General features: G+C 23.6%; 1 protein-coding gene across 1 annotated transcript; it reads right to left on the bottom strand.

Annotated features, from left to right (window-relative positions):
* Positions 1-1,162: 1,162 nt before the first annotated feature.
* On the bottom strand, positions 1,163-13,551 carry LOC105366662 (uncharacterized). The gene is made up of 15 exons (XM_011505181.1): positions 13,482-13,551; positions 11,736-11,805; positions 11,522-11,642; positions 11,252-11,374; positions 10,106-10,283; positions 8,474-8,660; positions 8,273-8,361; positions 7,653-7,926; positions 7,420-7,501; positions 6,036-6,188; positions 5,706-5,901; positions 4,048-4,671; positions 2,298-3,049; positions 1,720-1,860; positions 1,163-1,659 (listed from the first exon to the last, which is right to left on the bottom strand). The coding sequence occupies exons 1-15, from the start codon at positions 13,540-13,542 to the stop codon at positions 1,510-1,512; spliced, it is 3,201 nt and encodes a 1,066-aa protein (XP_011503483.1). The 5' UTR covers positions 13,543-13,551; the 3' UTR covers positions 1,163-1,509.
* Between the last annotated feature and the right edge of the window lie 2,168 nt (positions 13,552-15,719).

The following is a 15,719-nucleotide window of genomic DNA, read 5'->3' as shown; positions in this document are numbered from 1 at the left end:
TAGACAATTGAAAAATATGTTTATATCTTAGGTATGAGCGATCCATATTTTAAAATTAATTAAATTCAATATTCCATCAAATGTCCCATTAGGCCACTTTTGTTTCTTATATATATTTATTTCACCAGTCACTTTTACACAAACTCTAAGTATATAATAATTTTAATGAGAAGCTGTAAATTTTTTCCAGCATTTCCCACTAAATAAATACTTATTCATAATTAAACAATTTCATTTACTTTTAAAAGCATGTAATGTAGATATAGTATATTTTAGGTAAACGGTTTATTCTATTAATTATTATATAAAAATTAATATAAATTATTAAATATCTTATTATCTAATATCAATAAACTTTTTCAAATATACATATGAGATAAATAAAAAAAAATTTTCTAGCAAAGTTTTCTTTGAAATTTTATTTTAGTAACAAATTATTTGTAGTAAATAACAGTTCATTATATAATCAATATTCATTATCATTATTAAAAGTAGTCCACAACAAAATTATGATGTTTTATTTATTCGACATTTTTCTAATTAATGACTCATAACACGAAAATAATACAAGTACTTTCTGAATAAAATAATTAATTAATCGTGGTATCAAAAAATGTTAGCATTATTAATAATTGAAACAATTAAGTATCAAAACCGAAAGTGTTTTATTATTATTCTAAGATTACAGTACAATGTTAACAATTTATTTTTATATAAATTAATAATTATTTTTATAATTTATTGGTAACTATTAACTTTCTATTTAGCTTTTAAATCTCCAAAACTTAAATTCCAGGAAAATAGAATTTAACAATATAAAAATAATCTTGCATATATGCATATGAAATTAATTAGTAAAATTGTACACTGATAAAGCTTAATGATAAATAATTTTAAAAATTAAAAATTCACGTTTAATGTTATAAACAATAATTTAATTTAACAATAATACGCAACAAATTGATATTAGCGCAACAAAAAAATATAATTTTATGCATATTTAATTCGAAATTTTGTCCTATAAAAATCATATTAACTTAATGAATAAAACTCTTTTAAGAAAGAAAATTATAAATTGAATAAATATTTAAACTTACGATCACGATTTTTATTTAATCAGAATGAAAATGTTTGTAAAAAATGGAAAATGAAGCTAAGCAGATTAAATTACCGTTCACAGATACATAATAATTCTTTAAGTTGATCCTTTCCGTTTAAATTAGGTAGTTAAAAATAGGCTTTCTTGTGTACAGTAAAAAACAAAATTCAGGTAACTGCACAATGACGTTCATTAGATATGTCATATTCTAATGAAAACATGTGAAAAAATAAAAAATATACTTGCATTGATGTAAACGCGTAAAAAATCTATGCTGTGATCTATCAATTCAGAGTTTGCAATTTCAAAAAATCTGTATTTCAATAGAAAAATCGCTCGCATACACTGCACTTTAAAACATCTTACCACAAAAATATTAGACATATATTGATGCAATATTGTGCAAACACTTAACAGTCCAAGTCTGGTAATCCACCTGAAGTAAATTCACTTTCCTTTTGGGTCTTTTCCAAAACATGAGATGGGCTACTCGATAATTCTTTATCAGAAATACGATTTTCAAAGTAAAGGAAATCGGCTGGCCCACATGGACTGCAGGCCTAGGGAAAAAATATAGAATTGCATTGAGTTGAACAATCATCAAACTCACACTTGTTTACTTGTAAGAAATTTCCGTTATCCATTTTCATTTTTTCTTGTTCCTTATCGAAAAAATTTTCAACGTTTGATAATACATTTGCAATTGCATTACCATTATGATTGTATGATCCTTCGGTAGAAATTTGATCGAGGACCTTAAACTTATAAGAATATTTCTATAACTATACATAATTTTGAAATATATTTATGCTACATTTTTTCATTTATAAATTATTATAAAATACAATAAAATAGTAAAATGGAACATATAAAATTATAAATCTATTTTTATCATAAACTTAATACATACTTTTATTCATACATAAATAGTTTAGAATGCCATTAAATATTATGACTAAACAATTAATATAAGTTAACTTCTTCTATTTGAAAATTTTGTTTTTTAGAAAAAAATAAAAGAATCCATTTAATGTTTTTAGATAATTGTGTTTTTTAATGAACTTCACAGGTATTATATTCATTTATTGAATACATACTTTGTTGTCATTTTAAGTATATTGAAATTAGTAAATTTATTATAATAATTATAAAACATATTATAAAACATTCCTATTTAATTTATTGTTTACAAAATTACCTGTCTTTCATTAGCTTTATTTTCGAAATCTTCTGAAGTAAAAAATTTCGATTCTAATGTTTTTTCTAATAATTGCATATCTTTTTTCATATTATCCATGTCAGGGATAAATGTACTAAGCGGAGTTGCAAGTGTATTAAGACTTGAAAAATGCGAATCGTACATCGTATTCTTAAAAAAATGGTCATATGTATTCAAAAGTCTAAAATCTTCGAACTGTGAAGTTAAATCTGTTGTTGAGGTCTTATCTTCAATTATTTTAATAGCATTTTCAATAGTTCGATCAACAATTTTTTCATTATGCTGATTTTCAATTGCATTATTAAAAATTTTCAAGTTTTGACTTTTCTGTGCAACTACTTTGGCACTTGACTGACCCAAATTAAAGAAAATAGACTCTGGATCATCTTCGAATTCAGACAACTTCAGACGTGGATTATACTCGGGCAGTGTTGAATAATCAATAATGGGAGGCGAATCTTCGCCAAAAATAGCATTGAGCTCATCATTAAAGTTCTGACTATTTTTTAAAAATGGTATTGGTTCATGCAAAATCTGAAGTGGATACGGTTGATATTGCAATTGTTGTTGCTGTGGTTGTTGCTGTTGTTGTTGGTGGTGGTGGTGTTCATATTGATGTTGATGTAGCTGTGGATTTCGGCTACAGAAGGACATAGCTGTTATTGTTGGTAAGTCACTCCGATGGTTAAGAATATTCGGTAATTCGTTTCGACTTGGTACCATATTTATATCTGCAATAATATTTTGTATAATAATAAACAATAAATAAATAATTAATATTAAAGAAATAATTAATATTAAAGAAACCTACTATTATACTAAATACTTACTTATATACTAAATTAAATACTAAATTAAATACTAAATACTAAATTATATAAATAATAAAGAAAAATGTATCTAAAATTATATTATTACAATTGAATTTAAATATTCATTATGTATGTATGGAAATGCATAATGTATTATTAACTCAAATTTGATGAATAATTTATTTTATTTGTCATGGTAACTTATATAAAACATAGATAAGACTTCATTATAATATTAAATATTATTACATTTTTTTTAATATAATTTACATTTCTTATTTAAATTTATTAAATTTTTTAAAAGTATTTTTTAGATATGAATAAAAATTTAAGTGCTTCACACATTCGTTTTTGAAATGGAATAAGTGAAATAAATATATATCACTTCACTAATATGGATAAACAAAGACATTTCACTGATTTATGTAATTACTAGTATAAAATTACAAAATTATACTATAATATTAACTTAAAAACAGTTTTCATAAAAAAATTTATTTACTTTATTTTGCATGTTTTTATAAAAATTTGTTAAGCATTTAAAAATATAAAATAATATATAATATTTCCTAGATATTTTTGTAAAAAAGGTAAAATATAATAATTTAAGCTAATATCAATTTTTGAATGAGTTAATGAAATATCTAATTCTGGTTATAATTATTAATTACCTGCCTTTTTCCGAAGAATAAAAAATGTTGAAAAATTATTAAATCAACTTTATTTATTATGTATCGATTTTTAAATTAAAGTTCCAGAATTTTAATTCAAGTTTATATCTTTAAATAGCAAAGTTGTAATATTATTTATGTATTTTTATAATGTATTTTTTCATATTTAGCACTACTTAGACGACTATACACTACGTTCTAAATATTTCTCTTTTTCTTTCAAATTTTATATTAATTGATACTTACTTTCATTCATAATAGTTGACGCCACTTCTAGGTTGATCGGTTTTGTGTTGAGTATTTCATCAATTTTGACTGGAGATAAGTAAGTGATTCCAGCAGTCTCTGGTTCATATTTGTCCCCTATATACTTAGTATCTAAAAGTTGCCTTAATTCCTTATCCTCTAAAATTTCAATATCCCCAAGTGTTAAAGCTTTTTGATCATTATTTGGATCAAGCACCATAATATCATTAGCATTCGGTAATATTATTTCAGGCAGCTGATGCTGATGTATCTTTCCTTCTATCGATGTAGGTAAATAGTCAAGGTCGTCATGGACATTTATAACACTGTTGATTGCTTCTGTCTCTTCAGCCCCTAATATCTTCACATCATGTGAATTTTGGGCCATTAAATCTCGGGCTTCACTGTTCGTCATTACCTCATATCGACCATCTTCTGTTGCACGTACAAATTGAATTCCCCCGATAGCAGCCAATTCAAGAAGTTCTTCATCGGTGGCAGCATGACTTGAATTAGGAGTACTTACTGATGGTTGAGTATTCAGAAAATGCTCGGTCGGGGTATAATTGTCGTCATCACAAGGTAGAATCTCCGAAAGTGAGTCCATCGATGTTAGTAAACTGTCTGTGGAGAGGGGGAAAGGGAATATGTATATAAAGATGTCACGATGTTGGCTATCTCTTTGATTTTCCTTCAAGTTGTGAAGCATGTAAACTATAAAATAAAAATATACCCATTAATCGATAACATACGTATTGCATATTTTTAATATATCCTTTATGATCGAATTTAATAATTCTCTTAATTATAAGAATCATTATTTTGTAGTTTCGTTATTATAGAAATTAAATGAGATTGTAATCAGTTCGATCACATACAATAAAATAAAAATCATACATAGTAAGTTTATAAAATTCGAGGAAATTTGTATAACAGTAATACTTTAATAACTTAACGATTTAATAAATTATAACTTAGAAGACTTATTTACAAATACTACTATTATATTTTACTTCTAAAATAATGTAAGCAATATAATTTGATTGATGAATACTTATTATAAAATTGTTTATAAATGCTTTGTTGTAATTATATATGTTTATTAAACGTCGTAAATTATTTAATATTTTGTAATATAAATAAGGAAGTAATATTATTATGATTTTAATATTTATTTTTGCATATTATTAAATTTTAATTTTATTCTTGTGTAGTTACTAAAAACTTAATATTTACTATTAAATTTGTTCATAAAAGATATCTATTTTATTTAAAAATTAAAAATTTTTTTTAGAATACAGTTAAGCATATTATTATTTTAATTACTAATATTACTTTCAAATAAAATTATAGGTAGTATTTGATAGAAGCAATTTGCCTATTTTTTTTAAAAAGCACCAAATGTTACATAATTAAAATTTCTATATATACTCTTAAAAATATTGTATCATTAATAAAATTAATTTATTTATGATTTAATCAATCTTATTAATTTCTGTCTAATATAAACAAAATATTTGTAAAAATACTGTACATGAAATAAATCTAAAATAATTTCATAAAAAAGTATTATGCTTTTAAATGAAATGCGCTATTATACAAATAGTTAAAAATAAATTAACACTATATTTATAATTTAATATTGTTAAATTAAAAACCTTGCTCTTGATCAGGACCAGGTGGTTCAATCAAAAAATTAATTTTACCATCAGCTTCAAGCTTCTCAGTGACTGTAGCTACAACAGGAACTTTTATTTGTACAGATTTCGATCCATCTACATCTGAAAGTTGAGCTGAACTTGAGTCCATTTTTCCTGACATTTTTAAATCATCCGCTGTAGCTGGTGTTAGTAACTAAATTGAAGTAAGGCTTTGTCATTATATATCAATCAATATCAAATTACTTACATTCTACAAAAAATTATAATAAATAAAACTGATAAAAATTTTTGTTTAAAAATATTATTTTATATAAATATAATATTTACATGATTTAAGCTTCCACTTGACGTAACTTTTACTAAAACAGGAATACCTTTTGCAGGCTTGAATAAAGCAAATGGCGTTTGTCCTTGTAACAATGCTGTTTTCATCGCCTTGGTCTCAATTTTATCAATGATTATGTTTTCCATAAATTCTGTCTAATTAAGTAAAAAAATCAAAATTGTTATAAATTATTTCAAATATTTAATCAATTAATAATATATATTAATTTTAGCCTTTTAATCAACATAGTTATTAAAATCGAATAAAATTTAATTTAATTAATTCAAATTTTATAAAAGTATAACATTTGAAGCATAATTCAACATTTAAAACACATGAAAATTTATCTTTATCTATATATTCAAAAAAATTTAATTTATTTTAATGTATTTATTTCAATCATTTATGTATAAATAGAATTATAAAATTAAGTAAGTACAAAACATATTACACAAACATATTTTTATGACTATAACAAAAATGTAAGTACACATATATTTGTTTTAAACTGGATAAATATAATAATAAAGAATCCTTGTATTATTTTTACTTTATTATAGTAATAATATATATATATACTTGTATTATTATAATATTATTAATTTATAAGTTATTTATTAGTTGTATTCTAACATTATTATATTATTGACCTAGAAAATCGTTTTCATTCGTACGAAAAATTATCGGTTTTAAAATTTTTATAAATTTATATATAATAATATTTATATTCTAAAAAAATAATATTATTTATAATAAACTGATTGTGCAGAGTTACTTTTCTTCTAAAATAGTTTGTTTAGATATATTATTTACATATAGCTTAATTTAGTTAGACTACTATAAACTTGACACATCAAAGTCCATTTGTTTAAATAATTTATTAAAATAAATCAATGTCTAAAATGTGAAAATGAACAAAATATAAACAAACAAAATTTATATAACATTAAGAATAATCAAATCTTCATATGTATAAATAACAATATCTTTCGTGCATATATAAATGCAAATAAATTAAAATATATTAATTTAAATATATATATATATATATATATATTCAATAATTTCATTAAATAATTTGAATAAAAGGAATCTTGTGTTAAGTAAGTATTAATATCATTTTTTGTATTAACTGTAAAATTATTATATTGATAAAATATTATGTAGTTATAATTAGAAATGTTGAAATTAAATAAACTTCTTTAATTGAACATAAGGAAACATTAAATAACAGTAAATAAGACTTGATAACTAAAATGTAGTGTAATAATGAAGTGGTATGTTTTCAATATATAAAAACATTTCATTTTGATTCTAAATCTTTGTATAATAAAAGATTTGTATAATTATAAAATTCTTATTATAGTTTTTATTATACAAATATACCATGTTTATATCCTTATCTCGTGGGTCTGAAAAAGAGTTTTGCTGCTCATCTTCGGGAACATGAATAACCCGCACACTTTTACTGAAAAAAAATGGAATAGAATTATTGTTTGAACTTCTAATGGTACTTTAATATTCTTTATCCGCCCTTTCTCTCCTTATTTATTTAACTCACAAGCTTTAGTGTACACAAATCTACATGAGATACTTAAATCCAACATACGTGTGCATACCTTTTCGAGCCTTTCGGCTCATTAACAGCATTTTGTAAACTAGCGGTCTGACGATACTTAATACCATGCTTATATTCCTCGTGCGATCGTAGGGAAAAACGTCTGGGAAACTCCTTACCACAGATGCCGCATGTATACTGCATTTTTTCGATGTGGGCGTGAGCCTTGACCTTGTGACAGACGAGATTCGACATCTGATTAAATCCCTTGCCGCAGAGTTCACATTTATAAGGACGCTCATTCGTGTGTGTAAATACATGATTGCGCAAATTGCCTATAAATATAAATAACGGTAATATTTACATTAATAATTTAAATATCATTTGTATACTGGTATATTTATTCTTAAAGAATATATAAAATAATCTATACCTGCTACTAATTAATTTATAATAGATAATATAATCGAATAATAAGCTTTAACTAACATAATTATAAATGTTTATATAATTTTTCTTGAATTTAACAAATAAAAAACATTATAATTTATCCATAATTAAAAACATATATATATATATATATATATATATATATATATATATATATATATATATATATATATATTAAAGTATAATCTATATTTCTAAAAGATTAAATAGAGCGGGTTAAAATCTTCTAACCTTTCTGATGAAATCCCTTCCCACAGAGGTGACATTTATGCGGTTTATGTTCAGAATGTGTTTTGCGGTGTGATATTAATGTAGAAACCCTACAATAAAAAAACAATGTTTAAAAGATGTATGTTGTATTTTCGCAAGTATTTAAAGACAAAACTTTTTTAAAAATATAAAGTAAAAGTGAGTATTAATAAAATAATCAACCTATTAAAGGTTTTCTTGCAGAATTCACAAATGTAAGGGCGAGCATCGCTGTGTATTGCCTTATGCTGGCTGAGAGTCGAAAGCTGACGAAAAGCTTTACCACATGCGTCGCATTTAAAATTTCGCTCATCCGTGTGAGTTGGTAAATGCCGCATTAGTGTATATTGATGTCGAAATTCTTTAGAACCTGAAAAAATTTATTCATCGTTTATGATGTATTAAAATTTCTTTTCAAGTTTCGTTGTTCTCAAGTTTATTAAAATTAGTATTTTAAAAATGTAACAATACTACATGATTTTCAATCAGAAATTCAATTGTAAATATTATCGTATTATTTAATTAAGAACATATATTTGGTAAAATATTAATTTTTTTTAATAAAATAAATATATTTTACATTTCAAATGAATAATGGTAATAATAATGTAAAAATTATTTATATAAATATAATAAAATATTACTAATTAAGGGTCTTACGTTTTATACAGAGATTATTAATTCCTAAAATAGTAAATCTATTCAAAAAAACATAATTTTCATTTATCAATATTATTAATTATATTTTTAATTGTAAAAGAAATATAATTTTACTGTATGATTTATATTTCACACAACTTAATTTAAATCAAAGTTAATAATAACAAAGCATTGTAAAAATAACAAGGAATATAAATTAAGATTTATATTACATAGATTAAACCTAAAAAGAATATAGGATACATTTATTTAATGAGTAAGAATATAAGTAAAAGTAATCAAATATGTAACTATTCTATTTATTTCGTATATAATATTATTATTCATATATATTAATCGTATAATATATAATTATACGTAACATATAGATTAAGAAAATTTATGAGTACTATTATTATTATTTCTATATATTATTATAAAAAATAAAAAACATTTCTCTTTTCAATTAACATGATGCTAAATTTTATAATTATTTATCTAGAATAAGGTTGTTCGTTCTTTTTATTCATATTTATTTTACTAGGGTAGTATATACATATAGTACCCAATAATTATATACACAATAACAGTAGATTATATAATTAAAAATTAATTAAATATCGTAATTAAATACGTAGGAAAACTTTAAAGCTAAAATGAATGAATTCAACTATTTATATACAATTTAGAGTATTATTTTAATTTTTTTATAAATTCAGCTCCTAACAGTACGATTCTATTTTTTACAAATAAACATTTTATTTTTATTCTTGTAATTAATTTTTTATATATTCTTAAAATTTGTTAGATTATTTACAAAACAATTTCCTACTTTATTTTAAATTTCTTATTTAAAATATCAAAGTTTTTTTACAATCTTAATAAATAATGTTATTAAAAATTATTTTACTAAGCCCAAATAATTATTTTTCACTTCATTATATAAAACAAATTAAAAATGTCTTCTAAGTGCTTGTGATTGTAAAATATAGAAAAATATGATGAATATTATATTATGTTTGAAAAAAAAGATAACCACATCAGTACAATTCCATAAAAATAAAAAAATAATTAACTGTATGGTTGAATATTTTTATTAAAATAAAAATAAATAAAAATAAATCTAAATATCAAAATATGCATTTGATAAAAAAAATCGATAAAATGTAAGATTACATATTCCACACTCCCAGATTTTCAAGGTTTTGCCATCACGCTTCAGATATTTGACATAATGTAGCCTCGATCGGGGATCATCTTTATCAATTAGCCGGGCATTCGAAGAGGATCGTTGGACAGGGTGACTGTATACTACCATATTTTCCTCCGAGGCTACGACCACTGATTGTGGAGTCTACAATTCAATTTATAATGAAACATTTACAAATAACTTTAACTTTTTGAGCTGTGTAATAAGGGTTTTTAATTAATATCATTAAATTTCAAATAGGCTGGATTTTATAAATCAGTGAATACTCATCTGATAAACTATTGCGAATTTCAATTTTAATTTTTATTGTAAATTACAACTTTCTATTTATCGTTCTATAAAACTTAATTTTACGTTTTATGAAATTCGTTTCATTTTTATGAAGTGTTGGGCACTGATTATCATTTATTTCTACGATACTATTCTAACGCAGATATTTTCAATATTATTTTTATTTATTGCAAAATTTATTTTATTTCAATAATCTGAATTTATAAAATAATATACATTTACATAAAATAATTCAATTTTTCGTATAAATAATTTATTGGTATTAATACTATTTTTATGCATTTACAGTATGAAAAACATATAATACGCTAAGTATATACAAAAAATAATACGTATAAAAGATATGCTAATTGTATGCTTATAAAAATTACAAATATTCATTTGAATTTATAAATAATTTGTATTTTTATTAAATGATAAAATTAAAGAATGAAAGATTATAATGTATATATAATTGAAAACAATTTTTAACTTTGCTTTAGTTTCTTTGTATTCTTTTATTACACAAGAAATTATCCATTTTATTTAAGCTTATTCTTCATGAATAAAATAAAGAGATTTATTCCTTTTAGCTATAATTAAATAACTTAACTTTATTTTGTAAAAATACAAAATTATTTCGAAGATCAATATTTATCACTTATCAATAGATAATCTCATATCAGATCATTTTATGAAAAAAATACGAAAATATTTTAAAATAAAAATAAAATAACTTTATATGATAAACTACAATTCAGGTTGTAAACCAAACTAGTTAATTACAATTTTTTAATATGTTTGGCTTATAATATATAGCGCGTTCAAAATATAATAATGACCTCAAACGCAGCTGAGTCCTTTTCACGTATCCGATTCTCATTGTTGACAGCTTCGTCGTCTTCGTCAGCATCTCCATCTGCACTGATAATGTCAATCGTATCCAGATCCAACGTACATTCACCCTGATCAATGATGCGATATACCAAACAGTTTAATAAGCTATGAAACTATAAAGTCCCGCGCTCGCGATATATAATGAAAGAGAGGGCTACGAAAAAGGAAGAGATATAGAAACAGAAAGAATAAAATAAAAGATTAAACAAGATTACTTGAATGAATTGGTGACGCTGTGATGTCCCAGAGGGCAAAGCGGAAATGACGGATACCTCTGGTTTGCCGGAAGTTGCTTCGACGTCAGTCGCATCATCTTTTACAAAGACCTCGTAGACACTGCGAAAATCGTTCAATCTTTTACCGACGTTAATCAAGATATAGTACACGCGCGTACGCGGTTGCTTATCGTCCTAGAAAAACATTTAGTACCTGATGATGTCGTCTTGGAGAGGCCGACCCGCTTCGACAGGCATCTGCACGTTCTCGGTTTGACTTTCCCCTATTTGAACCATGATACGTTGTATTAAAACAAGCATCCATCCAAAGAATTCATCAATATATGCTATCTATCACTAATACGAATAATATTGTAAACGATAGTGACAGAATTCAAGCTATTACTTTCTCACAATTAATTTCTATGAAATCTGTTAACGAAATAAGTTTAGTTTCCACGAATGTCTTGTCTTCAATGTCGATGTTTTGTCTTGCTTATTTTTTGAAACCGAATCACTAGAATCTTATATCATAACAGCAAAATATAAAATATAAGTATTATATTTTATTATAAATAAGATATATGATTTTAACATAAACAGTACAACTTTATTATCAGTTAATTATATTCCTTTATATAAATGTGATATATTTTATTATTGCTATTAAACACGTATATATAAAAATTATAAAAAATGTTCTTACGTATTCTTACAATTTAACATATTTATTACAATAAAGAAATGTAGAAAAATAAAAATTAATATTTATTAAAATTGTAGCAAATTTAAACATTTTGTACTTAGCTATATTGAGTTATTAATAAAAAGTAAACAAAAATATTTAGATTCATTAGATTCAATTAAACAGTATACTAAAATTCACTGAAATATATAATATAAGAAGCTTTGAATATATATTAAACAAAGTATCACTTAATTTGTTAATATACGAATATTTCTGTAAATACAATAATTTTAATTTGTAATTATAATAAAGTTATATAGTTTGTTTATACATCTCAAATATTGAAAATATTAATTAAAATACCTTCTCAATCGGAAACATTTCAAATGCGTCCATATTTTTCTTTAAATTAAATTAATTATTAAAATGCCGCGTATTTTTAAAAAATTTATAAATATAATTTTTTTTTAATCAATAAACATTTAGTTAATCTTTTCAAATTGATATAAATTTATTATCTTCCAAAAGATATTGATAAGAAATGTAAAAACTAAACATTTGAAAAATTTAACATAAATTTTGGACGCCGAATCTCCTTTTATTTGACAAAATATCGTGACACTAATCGCTATAGATTTCATCAAAATATATAGTATATAACAGAAAAACAATTTAAAAACAATGTCTTAAAGTTACTACTCTTTCTTCTCTGTTAATATGAAAAGAAAAGTTATATTACTAAACACTGATGATTTTAAGTCACCGACCTTAACAAATTGGACCTTAATTGTATATGAAATCAAGTACAGAGCGACGATAAGGACTACAACATTGTTGCTAACAAGATTTTTTGGCCGTTTTGATAATTACTAGAAATCAAAATGACCGAGGAAGATATTTTTTGTAATCGAAATCGAAGAAATGTACCGATCATAAAAAGAGGCGAAGAAATAAAAAAAAATAAATATCCATATAAAAAGTATAACACCCTTTGTCGAAGTTCATATTTCTTTTTTTTTCTTTACTCTTTTTACATACAGATAAATAAACGAAAGCCGCCATTGAAGCAGTTCATTGCTTTAAAAGAGTGTTAGACCCTTTCGAGTAGCAAGAACTTCACGCGCAGGCGAGAATCGACATGCTCGCACTATCGGAGAAAGGATATGAGCACATTCGCAACCCAGGATGAAATAGGTAAAGAAAAAAGTGGCAAGGACGTTTAAGGTCGCGGATATTAGGAGATTGGAAAGAGAGTTTCTGTGGGAAACTTACAGGTACATCCGGGCAGCATTCTGGTCTGATTTGTCTCCATCAACTGCTTTGGAAACGTCATGTTTTTCCCCGTTGCTAAAGCTCCGAATGTGCGATTATTTGTACCGAGGAACCTTGCGCAATAAAATTTTGTGCGTGTCCTCCTGCTCTGCCGTGTCAACGAGCGGCTGATTCACGTAGTATTTCGCAATGCTACCGTTAATGGTGTGAGAAAGATAGACAATAAGGGAGAGGGAGAGACGGGTGGCGCCGCCATAAATATTGCGTGATGTGGTTACAGTAAAAGTGCGTTGTACCTAGTTTTACCAATGTCCTTCATCATGGCGGATGTCATAAAAAATTGTTAAGATTTTAATAATGATTTGAAATTTATCGACATGTTATTGATTTCGTATAGCAATAAGAATAATATGAAATTAAATTAAACATTGAAATAAAGTTATTAACATTTTAAAAAATTCGTCGAAAATTTCTTAAATAATAATAACAATAAAATGATAAATTTTTTACATGATTTCTTTATAAAATGATTATTTTCTTTAATTTTCTCTGCTTTAATATATTTCTGATATATATATGCATTTTATATAAGTTTAACAAGTTTTAAACAAAAATGCAATTAGAAGATTAGTATAACCATTATAACTTCTGAACCATACGTACATTTTAAATATCTGAAAACATGAATTTACAAATATATTATATTATGAAATGTATGAATTAACTAGAAAATTTAAAATTTTAATTTTAATTTCTTTACATTTTCAAATTATAGATATACGAAATATTATATTTATATACGAAATATATAATTATGTATATAGGAAATACATATGCGAACAAATATTGACCATACATTTTCATATTTTTATAATTTGTACTATTCTAATCTCTATAATTAATGTTAACTATTTCGAAATACATAATTCATAAAAAATCTTAATTTTGAATAGAATTAAAATTTTATTGAAATATTATTAGAATTTTTTATTTGATTTTCTGTTTCTAATTAATCATAAAAATATAATATGCTGGCACTCCTTTCCACATACACACATTTATATGATATATATATATACATATATATTGAATTATATAATACATATAATATCTATTATATAAATATCTATACAACTATATAAATGACATATACTATATATTGAATATATTATCGTACCGTTTATTATACATGATTTATTTATAATGATATAATTAAATGCACCTTTTTTCTATAATGGCGATGAATGGAAAAAAGTTAGATGAAAAAATAGATAGATGACAGATAAATGGCTTTGTCATTTCTCAAAAAATATTAACATAATACTTTAATAGGGCATCCTGACATATTGGAGTTAATTACTTTATTAATTAATATGTTAATTACTTTGGACGAGTTGATGCTGTCTTTTCTCTTTAACTTTTATAGTAAATGTAGAATTTTTATTCGATCTATATTGTTAGCTATCAACGGTAAGCTTCTAGAATTCCTCACTTTGTGATTTTATTAGATACAGATATATTTGCAATAAATTTGGAATTGATACATAATAGTTATTTATATCCTCAATGCACGCTTATATACTTAAAAATCACAAAAATGTTACGTAGGGAATATTTATAGAAATAATAAACAAGCTGTTTTTTTAATATTTAGTTGTAAAACAAAATATAGTGGTATTATATAGAATAGCTATCAATTAAATTAAGTAAATTGATCGATTATAATAAAAATTGAAAATAATATTATTAGTATGTAATTTATGGAAAATACAATAATACAAAATATTACTCGAACCTCTACTATTAAAGAATAATATTTAACAAAAAAAATTGAAAAATTAAGATAATATTTAAGATTTTTAACTAAATAATATTTAATATTAAATATGATTTTCATTAAAAGGTTTTCGCTTTTATAACTTTCGTTTATATTTATAACGCTCGATTATAACTTTCATATTATATATGTTAAACGGGTCACTAAACGTATTTTTTCAAAAGTACATCCTTTATTCAAAGTTTTAATTCCCATTAAATTAAATAAATATTTTAAAAATTTCCATAATATATATATTTTTATATATTTATATATTTTTATATTTAACGATAATTAAGATTTTTATATATTTACTGTCTATATTTCAAAACAGAATTAATATTAAATTCATGATTAAGAAGAGATAATAATACAGTGAAAATCAACATACGAAGATTTTTTTAATAATATTATTTTAATAA

Source organism: Ceratosolen solmsi, unplaced genomic scaffold, assembly GCF_000503995.2.
Source record: "Ceratosolen solmsi marchali unplaced genomic scaffold, CerSol_1.0 scaffold9, whole genome shotgun sequence".
NCBI classification, from domain to species: domain Eukaryota; kingdom Metazoa; phylum Arthropoda; class Insecta; order Hymenoptera; family Agaonidae; genus Ceratosolen; species Ceratosolen solmsi.
Note: the sequence above shows the minus strand (reverse complement) of the source record. Positions and strands in the feature narration are given on the sequence as shown.